Here is a 15,464-nt window from a genome sequence, read left to right as displayed (position 1 = left end):
GTGTTGCATCACCTTAAGAACTGAAATAGGCACACTTTCTTGGTCAGTTGCACATGCATTTTCTGAACTAAATGTTTCAGATTCATTAGAGCAAGTCACCTCCTCTAAGAAGTCAACATGCTTTTTAGTCCCATCGCTGTTAAGCATTTTGGGAGACAATTTAGCATTTAGCTTAGCCTTGAGTTCTGCAATGGTCTCTTTGTGATTTTTACACTTTTCAGTCAGGGCAAACTGCTCAGCTAGTAAATTATCTAGCTGTGTTTGAAGATCTTGAATCTTTGCCTCAGACTTTTGTGCCTCTGCATTCTTAGATTGCACTTCTTTACATTTAGCATCTATACTTGAAGATAGATATGTTGTTAACTCACATAGCCGTTTAAAGCGCATGTAGTTTAAAGCTTCAATTATTTCACCATGTTTTGATTTCTTATCATGTCTACCAAGTATTTGCCAATATGTGAGAATTTCATCATCTGAATTGAAATTTTTTGGTACATATTTGCTGTTCAAGATAGGCTCAACTTTTTTGCTCCATAAAGCAAACAATACATCACTATTATCAGATTTGTTCCCTTCCATCCCCGAGGAGATCTGAATATTCACAATATTTACAAATTATACAGTAATGGGACTATTAAAGCTATTCAAAACCTTCTAAATTCTGTTTCATTCAATTCATGCAAATGGAGACTTTTCCTATCATACCATTAAACAATGAAAACAGACTTACCCATTCCATGGTCAGAAGGTCAGCTTTAATCCATTCACAAAATCAACTATGAAAAAATGTCCTCATTCTGATCAAAGTGAATTTCAGAAAACACACTGCAAGGGATCCCGGGTTTCGGCACCATCTGTAAGGGTGGAATTCCTGCAGTGGTTCAGGCTGCAAGAACTGCCGAACGACTAAAGAAACGTTATTGGCAAGATGGTAGAAAACTGCACATTTCTTGTCCATTACCACCCACTGCCACTTATACCAACGACGGAAATAAGTGCAGTTACAATAGCTTAATATTTGTGGGAGAGCATTGCTATAGATAGTGACGATATTGTATTGCAATATGTAGCACTTTAAAGTCAATATCAAATCAAAACTAGTTAGTACATTAGTTGCAATTGAAAAGGTTTAATGACAAATTATGGTTATGGTTACACTTAAAATAGTTACAAAATATATGTATGAGATGATGATAACTTATATTATTAATTGTACCCAGCATATATGAAAAATGTTACCTGAGAGAGAGATAGAGAGAGAGAGAGAGAGAGATAGAGATAGAAAGGGGAGCCCCCAAGAAAGGGACCCAGAGAAGAAGAGAGCCAGAGCATCAAAGAGACAGAGCAACAGTTACAATCATCTTTTATCCTTTCCTTGACCATGTGACTAAAAGCCAACTGTGAGACATTCAAACTGACCAATCAGATAATTACACTTCCACCACTGTACTAAAGGTGTGACAATTCATCAACCCCCAAAGTACAAACATTTGGCCTGCGGGCCTTGATCACTATCAGCCCCTCTGTGCCTTAGGAACTCCAAATGGTCATTGTCTCTGAAAGAGGGGGTAGAAAATCAGTCAAGCAAATGTCTTTGTTCATTTAAAATATCTTGGATTATTTTCAATTCTACAGAAGTCATTGGGACCCAAAAACTGTCTGGTTACTGATATTCTTCTAAATATCTTCCTTTCTGTTCAGCATAAGAAAGAAATTCATACAGCTTTGAAACAACATGAGGGTGAGTATATGATGACAGAATTTTCATTTTAAAAGTGAACTTCTCCTTTAAGTTAATTTTTCATCTCTATTTTTTGTGTTTATTTAAAATAAGACAAATCTGATATTATTTTAATCTCCAAGATGTTATTTAACAGTTGAGATAGTTCTTTAATGCTTTGCTAACTAGCAGAAGACACTAGCCTGGATGCCAGCCAAACTTAGCCCCGCCCACAAAATGTTTAGGTCGGGAAGTTCGGTCTGGACTCGATCCGTTGAGGAGCTATTATGCCCGAACAAAAATTGTTCTGACCAATCAAATTGTCAGGGGCGGGCTTTATACGATGATGGACAGATGAGCAATGGTAACGTAATCATCGACGTCATCAACGAGCGCTTGGGTTGAATTCAAATGACTGCCGCTGGAGAATTGAGATTTCACGAGTTCACGCTTACAAATAAGTCAGATAGAATAAATGCATATTTGGCGTGCTGTCTGAGGAGAGGGCTCGGGCTCGGTATTCGGCCCGAACCCAAAGTATCCCCCCCCCCCCTTGTGGAAGGACAAGCCGAGAGTGATTGGAGGGATGCTGAAAACTGTCAAGGAATGTCAGGTGAGTTGACAGAGTGAATAATGTGCTTCCTCTCATGCTGATAGGGTAGACATTGTGTTTGATGACAAGTTGATTGGATTGATTATGTGAACGTGCTCCTGCCGAACTTTGTTTATAAAACATCATGTGTAGATTCCGCCATCGCGTCTGTTATAGAAGATATCGACAGCGCATTCATTTTAAAAGAGGAACAGAGAACCGCGATCAAGGCGTTTGTCGATCGGAAAAATGAATGAAAACTTACTCCGTTGCTCTGATTGGTTGTAGGTCTATCCAATTGAGTGCAGAGGCATTTTCTTTCCTGGTTCGGTTGAAACACGCCCCATAATCACAGCCCAGTGGAGCAGTATCAGACTCATATTCTGACTAGAATCTGAGTATGACGACGTCAGGCTAAGAAGACACTATAGCAGGGTTTAAATCCCAGTTGTGCAGGCGGGGGCATGTTGTAACCAAGCGGCAACCTCCTCGTCTCTCTCTTGAAACCAACACGGAAGTGAGTTAAACTGCAATTCGTTGACTGGCCGCTTGAGGCTGGCTGCAGAAGTGAGTCAAATCTGTATCTCCCCCATGTTAAAATACCAAATTTTACAGCAGAAAAAAAACGTGTTTACAGCCTGGTGTCTGTATGTGGCTTTGGTCTATACAGCTAATTTTGCCCTTCATGACAACTGTGAGGGGGGTGAATTTTTTTATAACTCATCCGTTTAGTTGATTAATATTTAAAGTTCTGCATAATTAAGGGCGTGGCCACTTGAGTGACAGTGCCGGGTTGTGCTGATGTCAATGCTAGCCGTTTCGTCTGTTTTTACTAGCCGTCTCTTCACCTCAGCAAGTGTTGCTGCTGAACTTGCCATCTCTGCAGTGTTTTGTGCTTTTTTTCGGGATTATTTCATACAATTTAATACACCCATTAAGTTACTTCGCCCACGGCTTTGGATTCCGTCGTTGTCGTCGAGTATCGTTCGAGAGAATAACAGCGCTGTATTCAGTTGTTTTCCTCTGTGAACATGCACTAATGGATGTCTGACAATTTTGTTGCTTTTTGGAGTTTTCAGATTTAAAAACGTCAATAAAGGCTCGTTCGTTCTGCTCTCCCGGAACAGACTGATTATAATATGCTTATGTACCGTCAGATGAAATCCTGCAGGCGTCGGCGCTTTCTCCGTCCATGCAATAAATGCACATTCATGAATGAGCACGGATTTCTAGCGCATTTACTTAAACTTCATAGGCAATAACGTTATATCTATGGTTTAACCCATTTGAGAGGTGGCCAAAATCAGAATTTAAAATGGACTGAATAAGCTCTCTACGAACTTGACGAGCGATGCCGCGCTGACGGACCAAAGACTATAAAAAAGGAGTGACTGACATGTATGCACATAAATCACTGTCACACACTCTCTCTCAGAGTAATATTAAGAGTTCCTGCATTATACATTTTCAACTAGCAGAATAGTACAGAATCACGATACACAGTCTCATTTGTAGCCGTGTATTTTAACTATTATAATATTTTGTAGGGCAAAAATAGGAACTTTTAATTGGCTTTACTGTCATCAACTGTCACTTTAGCGCGAGGCCCTGTGCAGTCGCAGACTTGGTACTGTCAGTTGCATATAACGTTATAGAATTACTTCCCCAGCCTGCATAGAAATAAACATATATCTATGCCCAACCTGAACTAAAAACTCGATCACGTCGAGCTAGGTGATTTCAGATACAGCCAGTAGACGGGCTCTGATACAGCCAGGCTCCAGCTCACGCCCCACCTCTGCCCATCCGAGTGACGCAAGGCCAAGATGGCGACGGACGGCTCCGCCCACTTTAGGCTTCAAAAATGCTCTTCAGAAACCTACGGGTGACGTCACGGACACTACGTTAGGGCTGGGCGATTTAAATCGCGATATTGTTATGCGCATCTCGTCAGTAAAGCCGGTTCCTTGATTAGTAGTAAATCGCCTTCACCTGCTTTCAGATGGAGCGGCATTTACTACAAAGAACCGTAGTTAACTGACAAGCTGAGCCATATCGCATTAATATCGTGGACGTATCGCCAGCGATAATTAATGCGATATGGCTCAGCTTGTCAGTTAACTACGGCTCTTTGTACACAGCAAAAACTCCAGTGTTAAATTAACACTCCTGGGAGTGTATGAGTCCACACTCAAGAGTGTTGAAGTTAATGAGATAATTAAGTGATTAATTTAGTGATGATTGAACATTATTGAAGACACCTGATGTTAAAGAGCAACTTGCAGGTTAGAAGACCCAACAAGTCAATGTATAGAAAAATAATGTAGGAACTAGATTTTCTTAAAAAATATATATATAAATACGCTACAGTGGCTTCTGGAGTCGTTTTTGTGAGAAAATTTTACTTCCGCATCTGAAAATGGGCGTGACGGGCGAGAGTCGTGACGTAGCACGAGGGAGAGCGGTCGATTCAAACAACAGGGAAAAATGGATCGCAATGACATTTCGGACGCTGAGGAAATTGTTGACGGACCACAGCCATACAATTATGAGCCTGCTAGGCTGCCAAGAGAGCAGGGACAGGCCAGGATCAATGTTAGACAGAACATATTGGAACTTACAATAACAGAAACTAAGCTTTGATCAGGCGTTTGTCATGCTCATTAATATCCGCCCAGACTAACGTTACGTGATATAACTTAGCGGTTTCTCATCGAGAGACAGAGAGATATTTATTCCTGCTAACATTTTTTGTTCCATAGGTGCTTGTGTGGGAAATGCGAGGCAATGTTTACAGCTGAAGAAAGTCAGTGTTGCAGGGAGGTGGATGCATACTGGGCCTTAGTGGAAAATGCCAAACTTCCATGGTTGCAGTTAGTGTTACTACAGTAAATCCATGGTGAATGTTGCTGATCTGTGGACACTGGATAGTTCGTTCATTCATTGCACAATGTTTATTCCTGGGTTCCACGTCAGCGCTGTTTGATCCGTTAATAACGGAGAAATGTGAATATTTCTCACTAGATCTCGCAGCGATGTTATTACTTCAGTGGCTTTATGCTTTATTTACTGGATCTCGTAGTTACAGTGTTGCTTGATCAGGCTCGCGCTGCACTGGTCCAAACTGATAAACGGTCCACACAAACACAATAACGAGTAGCTCAGTTTCGTTCCGCTTACATTGCGTTTGCCAGTTGATGTTGTGCTCGCGCCTACATCCGGCGGGAGAACCCGAAGATGCGTGCAAATCTCCAGGTCGATAATTCTCCGGAGTGAAATGTGCGCCACAAACGACCGAGTGTGCGGTGACAGACGCGGCAGTGAAGTCTGCTCTCTTCACCTGAACAAAACGCACCCAAGAACGAAAAGCCTTGTTTTTCCTAGAAGGAAAATGATGGACACGATGTCCTGACAGGCTGGATTTTGTGCAACCAGCACAAACACAATAATTTACCATTATGGCTTCTCTAAAACTCGATCTAAAACTTTCTCTGTCGCTCACTACTGCTCTAACTACTACACCCACAATGAGAGCGCTGGCTGAACGCGAGCTCATATTTACCTCGGCATACGTCATATGACGCGTTGCTATAGGGGGAAAGGCGTATTCCAGAGCCTAGCACATTTTCATCAAAATCTCTACAACCAATTAGATTTCATTAGTAATTTCTACATATGTGTTTTTAAAAAACCTCTTCAGACAATATCAAGTATTAATTCAGTTATAAATTTAACCTGCAAGTTGCTCTTTAACAAACAGAATCACTGAAGGAGAAAATCTCAAATTGTAAGTTACCGTTATGACGATCAATGGTTGCTTTAGTTGGACTCTTGACCCATATATTATTAACTTTAGATTTTGTTTGTCTGTTGTTTCTGAATTATAATCACCAGTTGAACAAAAAAGTGACTGATGGTGCTGGTTATGTTATGACAATCATCATTTGAACTTGATCACTGAACTCATTAAAATCCTTCTTTCTGACTTTGATTTATGTTGTTGGTTAGTGAATCTGCATAAATGCCCAGAATTTTTGATATAATATAAAGGATTTCTTAAAAGTTGTTTAAAAAAAAAAAAAAATCATTCTTTTAGGCACACACAGATGTCAAGATTCAGTCTATGCATCGGTGACGAGCAGAATATTCAATTAGAAAAAGTAAATTACATAGACAATTCAGATCATAATTTATTCATACCGCAATGCATGATGGGAGCCATTAATGAGTTGTGATTGGTGGCAGCCACTGCAACATGCTTTATTATTGTCACCATTGTTGAGATTCACAGGCTGATTATTGATGTCTGTGTTTTAAACGAAAGTATCTGAATGTCTTTTGATCAGAACAATGTTTATTAAATATTTTGAATTATAAGTAAAGTACTGATAATCATAGGTTGAAGAATCACTAAACTGCTGCTAACAAATTAAACCAAACTATCTCAATAAGTTTCCTTTTTCAGATCACAGCATGATTATGTCAAAACATAACCAACACTATAAGATAACATTTTACTTTGTTCATTTAACTGTTATAAATCAATAACAGCAGACAAACAACAGTAAATATTAAAGTAAACATATAATGGTCTAGAGCCCAACTAAAGCAAACACCCATCACCTTAATGGTAACTTACAATTTGTGATTTTCTTCTTCAGTGATTCTGCTTGTTAACATCAGGTGTCTTCAATAATGCTCAATCATCACTAAATTAATCACTTAATTATCTCATCAGCCCTAAATGCCGCTTCATCTGAAAGCAGGTGATGGAGATTTACTACTAATCAAGGAACCGGCTTTACTGACGAGATGCGCATAACAATCTCACGATATATATCGCACAGCCCTACTTTAGGTCCAGCCTAATTAAATATTATGAACAGTACAATTTATATAGTCTCTCACTGTTTTTATTTTTAATTTTTTTAGAATCTGTAATATTGAAGACAATCAAAATGGGATTTTCCAGTTTTGTTCATATTGCTGTGCTGTTGTTCCAGATGTTCATCTTCCCTCAAAGCCAGTCTGAGCGACCGCCGCAGCCGCGAGTGCTATGACGAAAATAAACACTCCTTTCAACCAACTGGATGGGTTTTCTTTGAGTTTCTCCTCTTTCTCTGTGATGTAGTGCTCTCCTCCATTTCTCTCCACCATCCTCTCAATCTTCTCCAGCAGTTCAGTGACCTGAGAGCAGTTCTTCATGTCTTCATTGTTAAATGAGTGAAATCTGCCACCAAAACTCTCAGTAAATGCCTGTAGACCTGGAGTGTCTCTGATATACTCATCTAATGATCGACCCTTCAGATGATCAGCGTGAGTGAACAGAACGATGGTGTGACGAACAGCTTCTTCTCCAATATTTTCCTGAATCCATTTGACTGTGTTTTTCTCTTCATCTGTGAATCTGTCATCCAGTCTGATGACCAGCAGAAACACATGAGGACCAGGAGAAGACATCTCCACACACGTCTCAATCTCAGCCTTCAGCTGGTCCCTCGTCATCGACGGATCCAACAGTCCTGAGGTGTCGATCACTGAGATGTTTCTTCCGCACACGCCGGCTTCTTGTTTCACACAGGTTTGAGGGCTTGATGGGAAACTCTTATTGGTTTTGAAGGCATCTCTGCCCAGGATGGTGTTTGCTGTCGAGCTCTTTCCTGATCCACTTTTACCCAGAAGAACAATCCTCAGATCGGACGCTGTGAAGAAAAACAATATGCATATTAGTTCAGATAACTGTCTATGATAGTTTTGAGGCTCAAAACAATGTGAAAAATGTCTTAAAATATTGAAAACACTGAATAAATGCAAATGTTCTGTCAATGTTTCGGTAATATCAAATTTATGAATTCATCTGTAAATGTATATCCAATACAACGTCATATAATCATCAGTGAATATTAAATAAATAATTTTATGATGCATAGAATAATATGCATATTTTTACTAACTTTAAACATATCTTAATAAAAAGAGGTGTACATTTTCATATTACAACTTTTTTTGTGTTGCAATTGTATTTAAATAAAAGTTTCAGTCTTCTGAAAAAAAAAAAAAAAATGCAAAATGTTGTTAGTGTTTCTTATCTGCAAGTTTACTTCCAAGGAAATGTCAATAAATATTGTTAAATATTAAATAACTTAATTATTTAAAATAAAACAATAATTTAAATCTAATACAATCATATTTTCACATCAGAATATACAATTGAAACATATACAATTTATAAACAGCTAAATATTTACCGATTGAATGATTTTCTGGTGTTTCTTTCTTCTCCTCACCGATCGAACATGTTTCATGTTTTCTGTCGCTTTGATTTCTATCCAAACATCCTTTTTCTCTCTCATTTGTTGCTCTTTGTTCTTTCTGAACACTGTTTTCTATCTCTTCTTCTCTGATCTTCTTTTCCGAAGTGCTCGTAAATCTTTCTCACGATCTTGTCCACATTTTCTGTGAATCTGTCGATTCTGATGACGAGCAGGAAGACGTGAGGACCGGGATCAGAGAGATCCAGACTCTTCATCATCTGCTTCTTCTTCTAAAAGACAAAAAGTATAATAAGAGTTAAGAGCCCAACTAATGGAAACACTAATCACTATTATGGTGACTTCAAATGAAACACATTAGAGTTAAACCTCTGTTAATTCTCAATAAGAACTTCTGTAGATGTCTGCCAGAAATAAAGTCAGTCTGGGGTGGGTTTCCCGAAAGCATCGTTGGCCAACTATGGTCGCAAGTTCCGTCGTTACCAATAGAGTTCAATGGACATTGCGATGAACTTGCGACCATAGTTGGCCAACGATGCTTTCGGGAAACGCACCCCTGGTTAGTAATAAGTGAAGCTGGTAATGCTGTTTGTGGAGTTGTTTAATCCTCCTCTGCTGAGATCTTCACAGATTTAATGTCTTCTTTTCTCTTCAGTTGATTTCATCTGAGGCTGTGGCTGAAATAACGCCAAATTTAATATACACAGATTTTTTGGCTACGATAAGGTCCAGTTCTGGTCAGAGGTGGAGAGTCCAGGGGTCAGAAAGTAAAAGTCCTGCCATATATTTATTCCACCCATGAACTCATACAGCAAAAACTCCAGTGTTAAATGAACTCTCCTGTGAGTTTATTTGGCTCCAGACTCAAGAGTGTTAAAGTTAATGAGATAATTTAGTGATTGATTGAGTGATGATTGAGCATTATTGAAGACACCTGATGTTAACAAGCAGAATCACCAAAGGAGAAGATCTCTTTTTTAAAAGTTAGCATTATTGTGATCAGTGTTTGCTTTAGTTGGGCTTTTGACCCTTAAACTAATAATGTTAGACTTTGTTTGGCTGTTTTATCTGAGTTATAACTCTCTGATGAACAAAGAGAAAAGCTGATCAGGTGGTGTTGGTTGTGTTTTGAAATAATCATCTTTTGACCTGCATTTTCTATACAATCAATAAGATTTCTTAAAAGTTAATCTGATCAAAATATTTTGAGAAGTATTTTATTTGGACACACAGACATCAAGAATTAGCCTGTGATTCTCAACAATGGTGACAATAATAAAGCATGTTGCAGTGGCTGCCACCAATCAAAACTCATCAATGACTCTCGTCATGCATTGCGGTATGAATAAATTATTATCTAAATTGTCTTAGTAATTTCCTTTTCCTAATTGAATATTCTTTTTGTCACCATTGTTGAGAATCATACACTGAATCTTGATGTCTGTGTGTGCCTTAAAGAAAGATTTTTGTTATTTTTTTTTAAATATCAGAACAACTTTTAAGAAATCATTTGGATTATAATGACGAATCTGGATATTATTCTGTAGAATCACTGTGATGCTGTAATGACCAATTAGTGATGTTACGTTCGTGAACGAATCGTTCTTTTTGAACGAATCTTTTAGGTGAACGAATCGTTCTCGTTCACGTAATGCAGGGTTCACCAATCTCGGTCCTGGAGGGCCGCTGTCCTGCAGAGTTTAGCTCCAACCAGCTCCAACACACCTGTTTGAAAGTTTCTAGTATGCCTAGTGATACCTTGATTAGCTGGTTCAGGTGTGTTTAATTGCGGCTGGAGCTAAACTCTGCAGGACAGTGGCCCTCCAGGACCGAGATTGGTGAACCCTGACGTAATCCATTGACTTATATTTCTTGTTTACTGAAATCCCTCCCTCCACAGCCGCGCGGCGCTATTAGCAGCGCATGCGCAGCTCAGTGAACCGGCTCTGTGTTTTCAACCTGTCAAGAATGACTAAACCTCAAGCCAATAGCGTTCGAGTATGAGATGTGACGGAGCATGTGATTTGTTGGATGTAGTGAACGAATATGCCCTTCACTGACTGTGACCGAGTTGCTTTTGAGTCTGAACGAGAGAGAGAGAGAGATCTTCTCGTGAACGAACTGGTACATGTCGTTCGTGAACGAAAAGAACCAGTTGTTTGAACGAACAGATAGAGCTGGGTTTGTGTAGTCAGCATATTTGCATCAAAGAAGGAAATTTACACTTTACCATTGTAATGAAAACAGTTTAATAACACAAGCATGGTTAAATATAGGCTAACAAAGATAAATTAACATTGTCATTTTGTACTTGACTGTTTACTTGATTTAAAGGGGGGGTACAATGGTGTTTCATGTATTCAGAGTTGTTTACAGTGTTAAAGAGATGGATTCTCATGCTAAACATGGGCAAAGTTAAAAAAAAAAAATTTGGACGAATAACAGAGAATTTCTGTGCCGAAAATCTTACTTCCGGGTTGGTACAAGTTTCGGCTGTTTTTTTTTCGACCGTGGATCTAATGACGTAGACCAGAGTGGAACTCCTTATATGAGCATTTCTCTCGGAAAAGCTCGCCCGCGCACACGTCGACTAGAGGAGAGCGAGACCGCGCACATCAACGCGCTTCAACAGGAAATCATCGGCGCCAGCGCTGCATAGGATTTGTTCAAGAATGTCTCCAAAAAAGTGTGTATTTGGATGTGAGGGAAAGCTTACCGTGTCCAGCTTTCCAAAGAACCCAGTGTTACAGGAACAGTGGATGCAGTTTGTTTTTCCGGGGCAGCAACGGAGTGTAGGAAGTGCGGTTATGTGTTCTTTTCATTTCAGTGACGAATGTTTTATTACCAAGGCCCAGGTCGACGCTGGATTTGCAAATCGTTTGCTATTAAAACGTGGAGCGGTCCCAGTGATATAAGACCCCATTCATGTAAGTACAACTGGATCAGATTTCTGTCTTTTGCTGGAAATCAAGCACTACCGCTTGACTCTATAGCTCCGCCTCCAGGACCTTGGCTTTTTCCGGAGAGAATCGGAAAGCTGTATTTTTCTATTATAAATATAATAAAACTAAACACTTTTTGGATATATTAAGGATGCACTACTACTCTATAGGTACTCAAGATTAACATGAGATTAGGTGAAACTGTGCATGTTATGTACCCTTTAAAGGTCCCGTTCTTCGTGATCCCATGTTTCAAACTTTAGTTAGTGTGTAATGTTGTTGTTAGAGTATAAATAATATCTGTAAAATTATAAATCTCAAAGTTCAATGCCAAGCGAGATATTTTATTTAACAGAAGTTGACTACATCGAACGGCCCGTTTGGACTACATCCCTCTACTTCCTTCTTTAGTGACGTCACTAGAACCGTTTTTTGACTAACCTCCGCCCACAGGAATGCTCCCTCAACTCTACCGAAATTCGTTTATGTACTTGCGCACTTCTTATAACTTACTGTGTTTACTCAGCTCTTACAGTGATTTTCTGAAGTAAAACTGACGCTTCATCTTTTGTGTGATGTACAATAAACTTTATTAAACTCATCAGTATATGTTTGATCATCATTCAGACAGCAGACTTGTAGGCTATTAATAAATAATGGATACATATAAGCAGATGACAAATACGTTATAATAACCGTAATTAAACTACTAAACTATACCTGTTTCATCTCTATACAGCACTCTGACTCTGTAGGCATTATTGTCCGACTCGAACTGAACACCGTTACTAAGAGTTTCTGATATTATCATCATTCCGTGAGATGAAATTGTCCTGAGAGACTGAGCGCGAGCTCACGAAGCTCAGCCCCCTGTGCCGTCCAGCAGCAGCTCATTTGCATTTAAAGGGCACACACTAAAACAGAGCGTTTTTCTGTGACCCCAAAAATGACAATTTAAACATGCTGTAAAAAATGATCTGTTGGGTATTTTGAGCTGAAACTTCACATACACACTCTGGGGACATCAGAGACTTCTTTTACATCTTGTGAAAAGGGGCATAATACGGGACCTTTAAATTTACACTTCTCTTTACCTGCTTTTCTTTTCTTTTGTTTGTGTTTTAGACTTAGTTTTGTGGTATTTTGCACTTTGAAAAATTTACTTTACTATTTGTGTTCATTTTGTATTATCAAAAATGAATTAATTACGTTTTATTCATGTCATATGCACTTCTCTAAAAACTAAAACAAACCAAAAAATATGACAGTATTGGTTAGGTCTCATTTGCGTAACGTTAGCAAATAACATTTCAGTTCGGGCTGTGAAGGGGCATGTAATTGGTTGGATCTACTGAACGACTACGCCCATCACTGACCGAGATCGCTCTGTTTCGAGTCTGAACGAGAGAGAGATCTTGTTCGTGAACGAAATGATCAAACTGGTACTTTTCATTTGTGAATGAGAGTACTGGGTAGATCGGTCATTTAGCATGTGATTCAATCTCATTCAAAGCGCAGTTAAAGGTGTGCGTATAATTGTTTATCGTATTTAACATACATAACATAACTCAACGTTTAATATAATCCCAGATTTATGAATGTGTATGTCTGACCAAACAATTAAAATGTTAATTATGCAAGAAAACCTTGGTTTGGTAATCTGAACCTTAGACTTATTTTATTAATTTAGTAAATAAGGCACAAATTTTAACAAAGCCAAATCAGTTTTTTTGTAACAAGTAATTACGTTTGTTAAAACTTATCATAAAATACACTCTTTTTCACCACCTGCTGCAGTATTTATGTAACAGGAAGAAATTGTCACTGAACGAATTAGTGAACAAATCTGAACGAATCATTTTGGTGAACGAACTGAAAATAAACGAGTCTCTGGAAAAAATTTAAATTTCCACCACTTACTCAGACACACACAGACATCAACAATCAGCACATGAATCTCAACAATGGTGACAATCAAAAGTATATGTAGATGTGTCAAACAGTGTTGCCAACATTGTTGCCAGTATTTTACTGTATAAAAACCCTGCTAAGGTCTAACAGTGTAGTCAGGCATAACTAGCATGCTGCCGCAGCTGTTACAGTGGCACTGTAGGATAAATGTAAATTTTCTGTTTGCCTAACATTACCCGTTGCTCGTGCAGTATGAAGACTCGCTGCCAACTGCTGGGCACGCAGTGCTGAAATGGAAACTCTGCCCACTTCTGCACCTGCTTCTGCCAATAAAAAATATTTATTTAAATCTTATTTTGTGTTTTTGTTAGTGGCAATGGTGTACTGTAAAACTATATTGTTAATTATAAAAATATTTACAATAGTAATTGTTATGATTTATCAGAGAGGAGCACAGTATATTTTAAGAAATAAAGGAGCAGGAGCTTGAAGGGTAAGCCACTACATGATAACAAACATCCCTAAAAAATGACCATCATCTGATCTGATGGTAATGAATAATGTTACAATACAGATCTCTATTTCAGATAAATGCTGTTCTTTTGAACTTTCTACTCCTCAAAGAATCCTGAAAAAAATTTACACATCTGTTTTCAACATTCATAATAATCAGAAATATTTCTTAATCATCAAATCATCATATTAGAATGATTTCTGAAGGATCGTGTGGAACTAAAAACTGGAGTAATTATTTATTTCACAGGAATAAATGGCTAGCAAGTCTGGAAATAGTACAACGAATATAAATAAAAAACTTACTAATCCGAAAGTGTATCCATGACTGGATCAAGTCGCTCTTTTTCTGAGGGAATTGGGATCTCTTCGGTACTACACAGGTTGAATTGAATAGCTTCCTCACCTGTGTAGCGTGCCATCTTTCAAACGCGCAGGAAAGTGAATGAATCTGTTGATAAAACGCTATGAAATAATAGGTTGATAACAATGAAATGCAAGCCCATTAACTAAATCTGATTAACCTACATGGAGGTTGGCCCAGGAACGTGGCCAAAAGTGTGCTTTTCTGATGAAAAAGCAGCATTTAGTCCCAATTAAGTGTGTCACCAGAACTGGGGTCAATATGGCCCCTTTCTCATGGAAACTGTTTCTTTGATTAGTGCACAAAATTTCAAGCTTTGTTTGAAAAATATCTGCTGGACATTCAAAAACATTTGCATCCTCTTAAGTTCCTGTAACTATTTAAGTCTTAAGCCCACATACCTGTTGATGCACTGTATATGGTGAAAACGTACTCGGTTACTAACGTAACCTCGGTTCTCTCTAGTAGAGGGAACGAGTACTGCGTAAGATATCTTACGCTAGGGGAAAATCCTTTTTCCGCGAGATATTGAAGCCAAAAATTATCCTTAATTTTTTAATAATGCAAAACGCGTTGCGGCAGCATACAGACATAGGCAAGACAGCTCGCGCGCCTATTGGCTGCTCTGGGGCAACTGCAGGAAGCCTATCGAGCGAGGCCTGGGGTGACGTCAGACCCAATGAGGGCGCTTTGCGCCCGCTGCGTCACATCCCGCCGAAACGGCATTCTGAGCTGATAGCATCAGGGCAGACAATACTGGTTATCTAGACCAGTGGTTCCCAAACCTGTCCTGCCGGCACCCCAACACTGCACGTTTTCTTTGTCTCCCTAATCAAACACACCTGATTCAACTCATCAGCTCATTATCACATGGGTTAATGAGCTGATGAGTTGAATCAGGTGTGTTTGATTAGGGAGACAAAGAAAATGTGCAGTGTTGGGGTGCCGGCAGGACAGGTTTGGGAACCACTGATCTAGACCGACAGCAGCCTGGCCTGCAGGGCGGGAACCTCTAGGTTGTAAAACCTTATAAATGTAGACGGGAGGCCCAGCCTGCCGCCATACATATATCTTGCAAGGCAATCCCACTTGAAGTCATGAAGCCATGCTTCTCGTGGAGTGCGCTCTGACACCCAACGGGCATTGCATG

General features: G+C 39.1%; 1 protein-coding gene across 1 annotated transcript; it reads right to left on the bottom strand.

Annotated features, from left to right (window-relative positions):
- Nucleotides 1-7,319: 7,319 nt before the first annotated feature.
- On the bottom strand, nucleotides 7,320-14,372 carry LOC307149104 (GTPase IMAP family member 9-like; the record flags this gene model as incomplete). The annotated part of the gene is made up of 4 exons (XM_079855180.1): nucleotides 7,320-8,014; nucleotides 8,561-8,591; nucleotides 8,752-8,856; nucleotides 14,280-14,372. 4 exons carry the CDS (start codon nucleotides 14,370-14,372, stop codon nucleotides 7,320-7,322), a joined length of 924 nt encoding a protein of 307 aa, XP_079711306.1.
- Between the last annotated feature and the right edge of the window lie 1,092 nt (nucleotides 14,373-15,464).

This window comes from Squalius cephalus, assembly GCF_949319135.1.
Source record: "Squalius cephalus genome assembly, chromosome: 2".
Lineage (NCBI taxonomy): Eukaryota > Metazoa > Chordata > Actinopteri > Cypriniformes > Leuciscidae > Squalius > Squalius cephalus.
The sequence above is the reverse complement of the archived record's forward strand: the minus strand, read 5'-3'. Positions and strand labels throughout refer to the sequence as shown.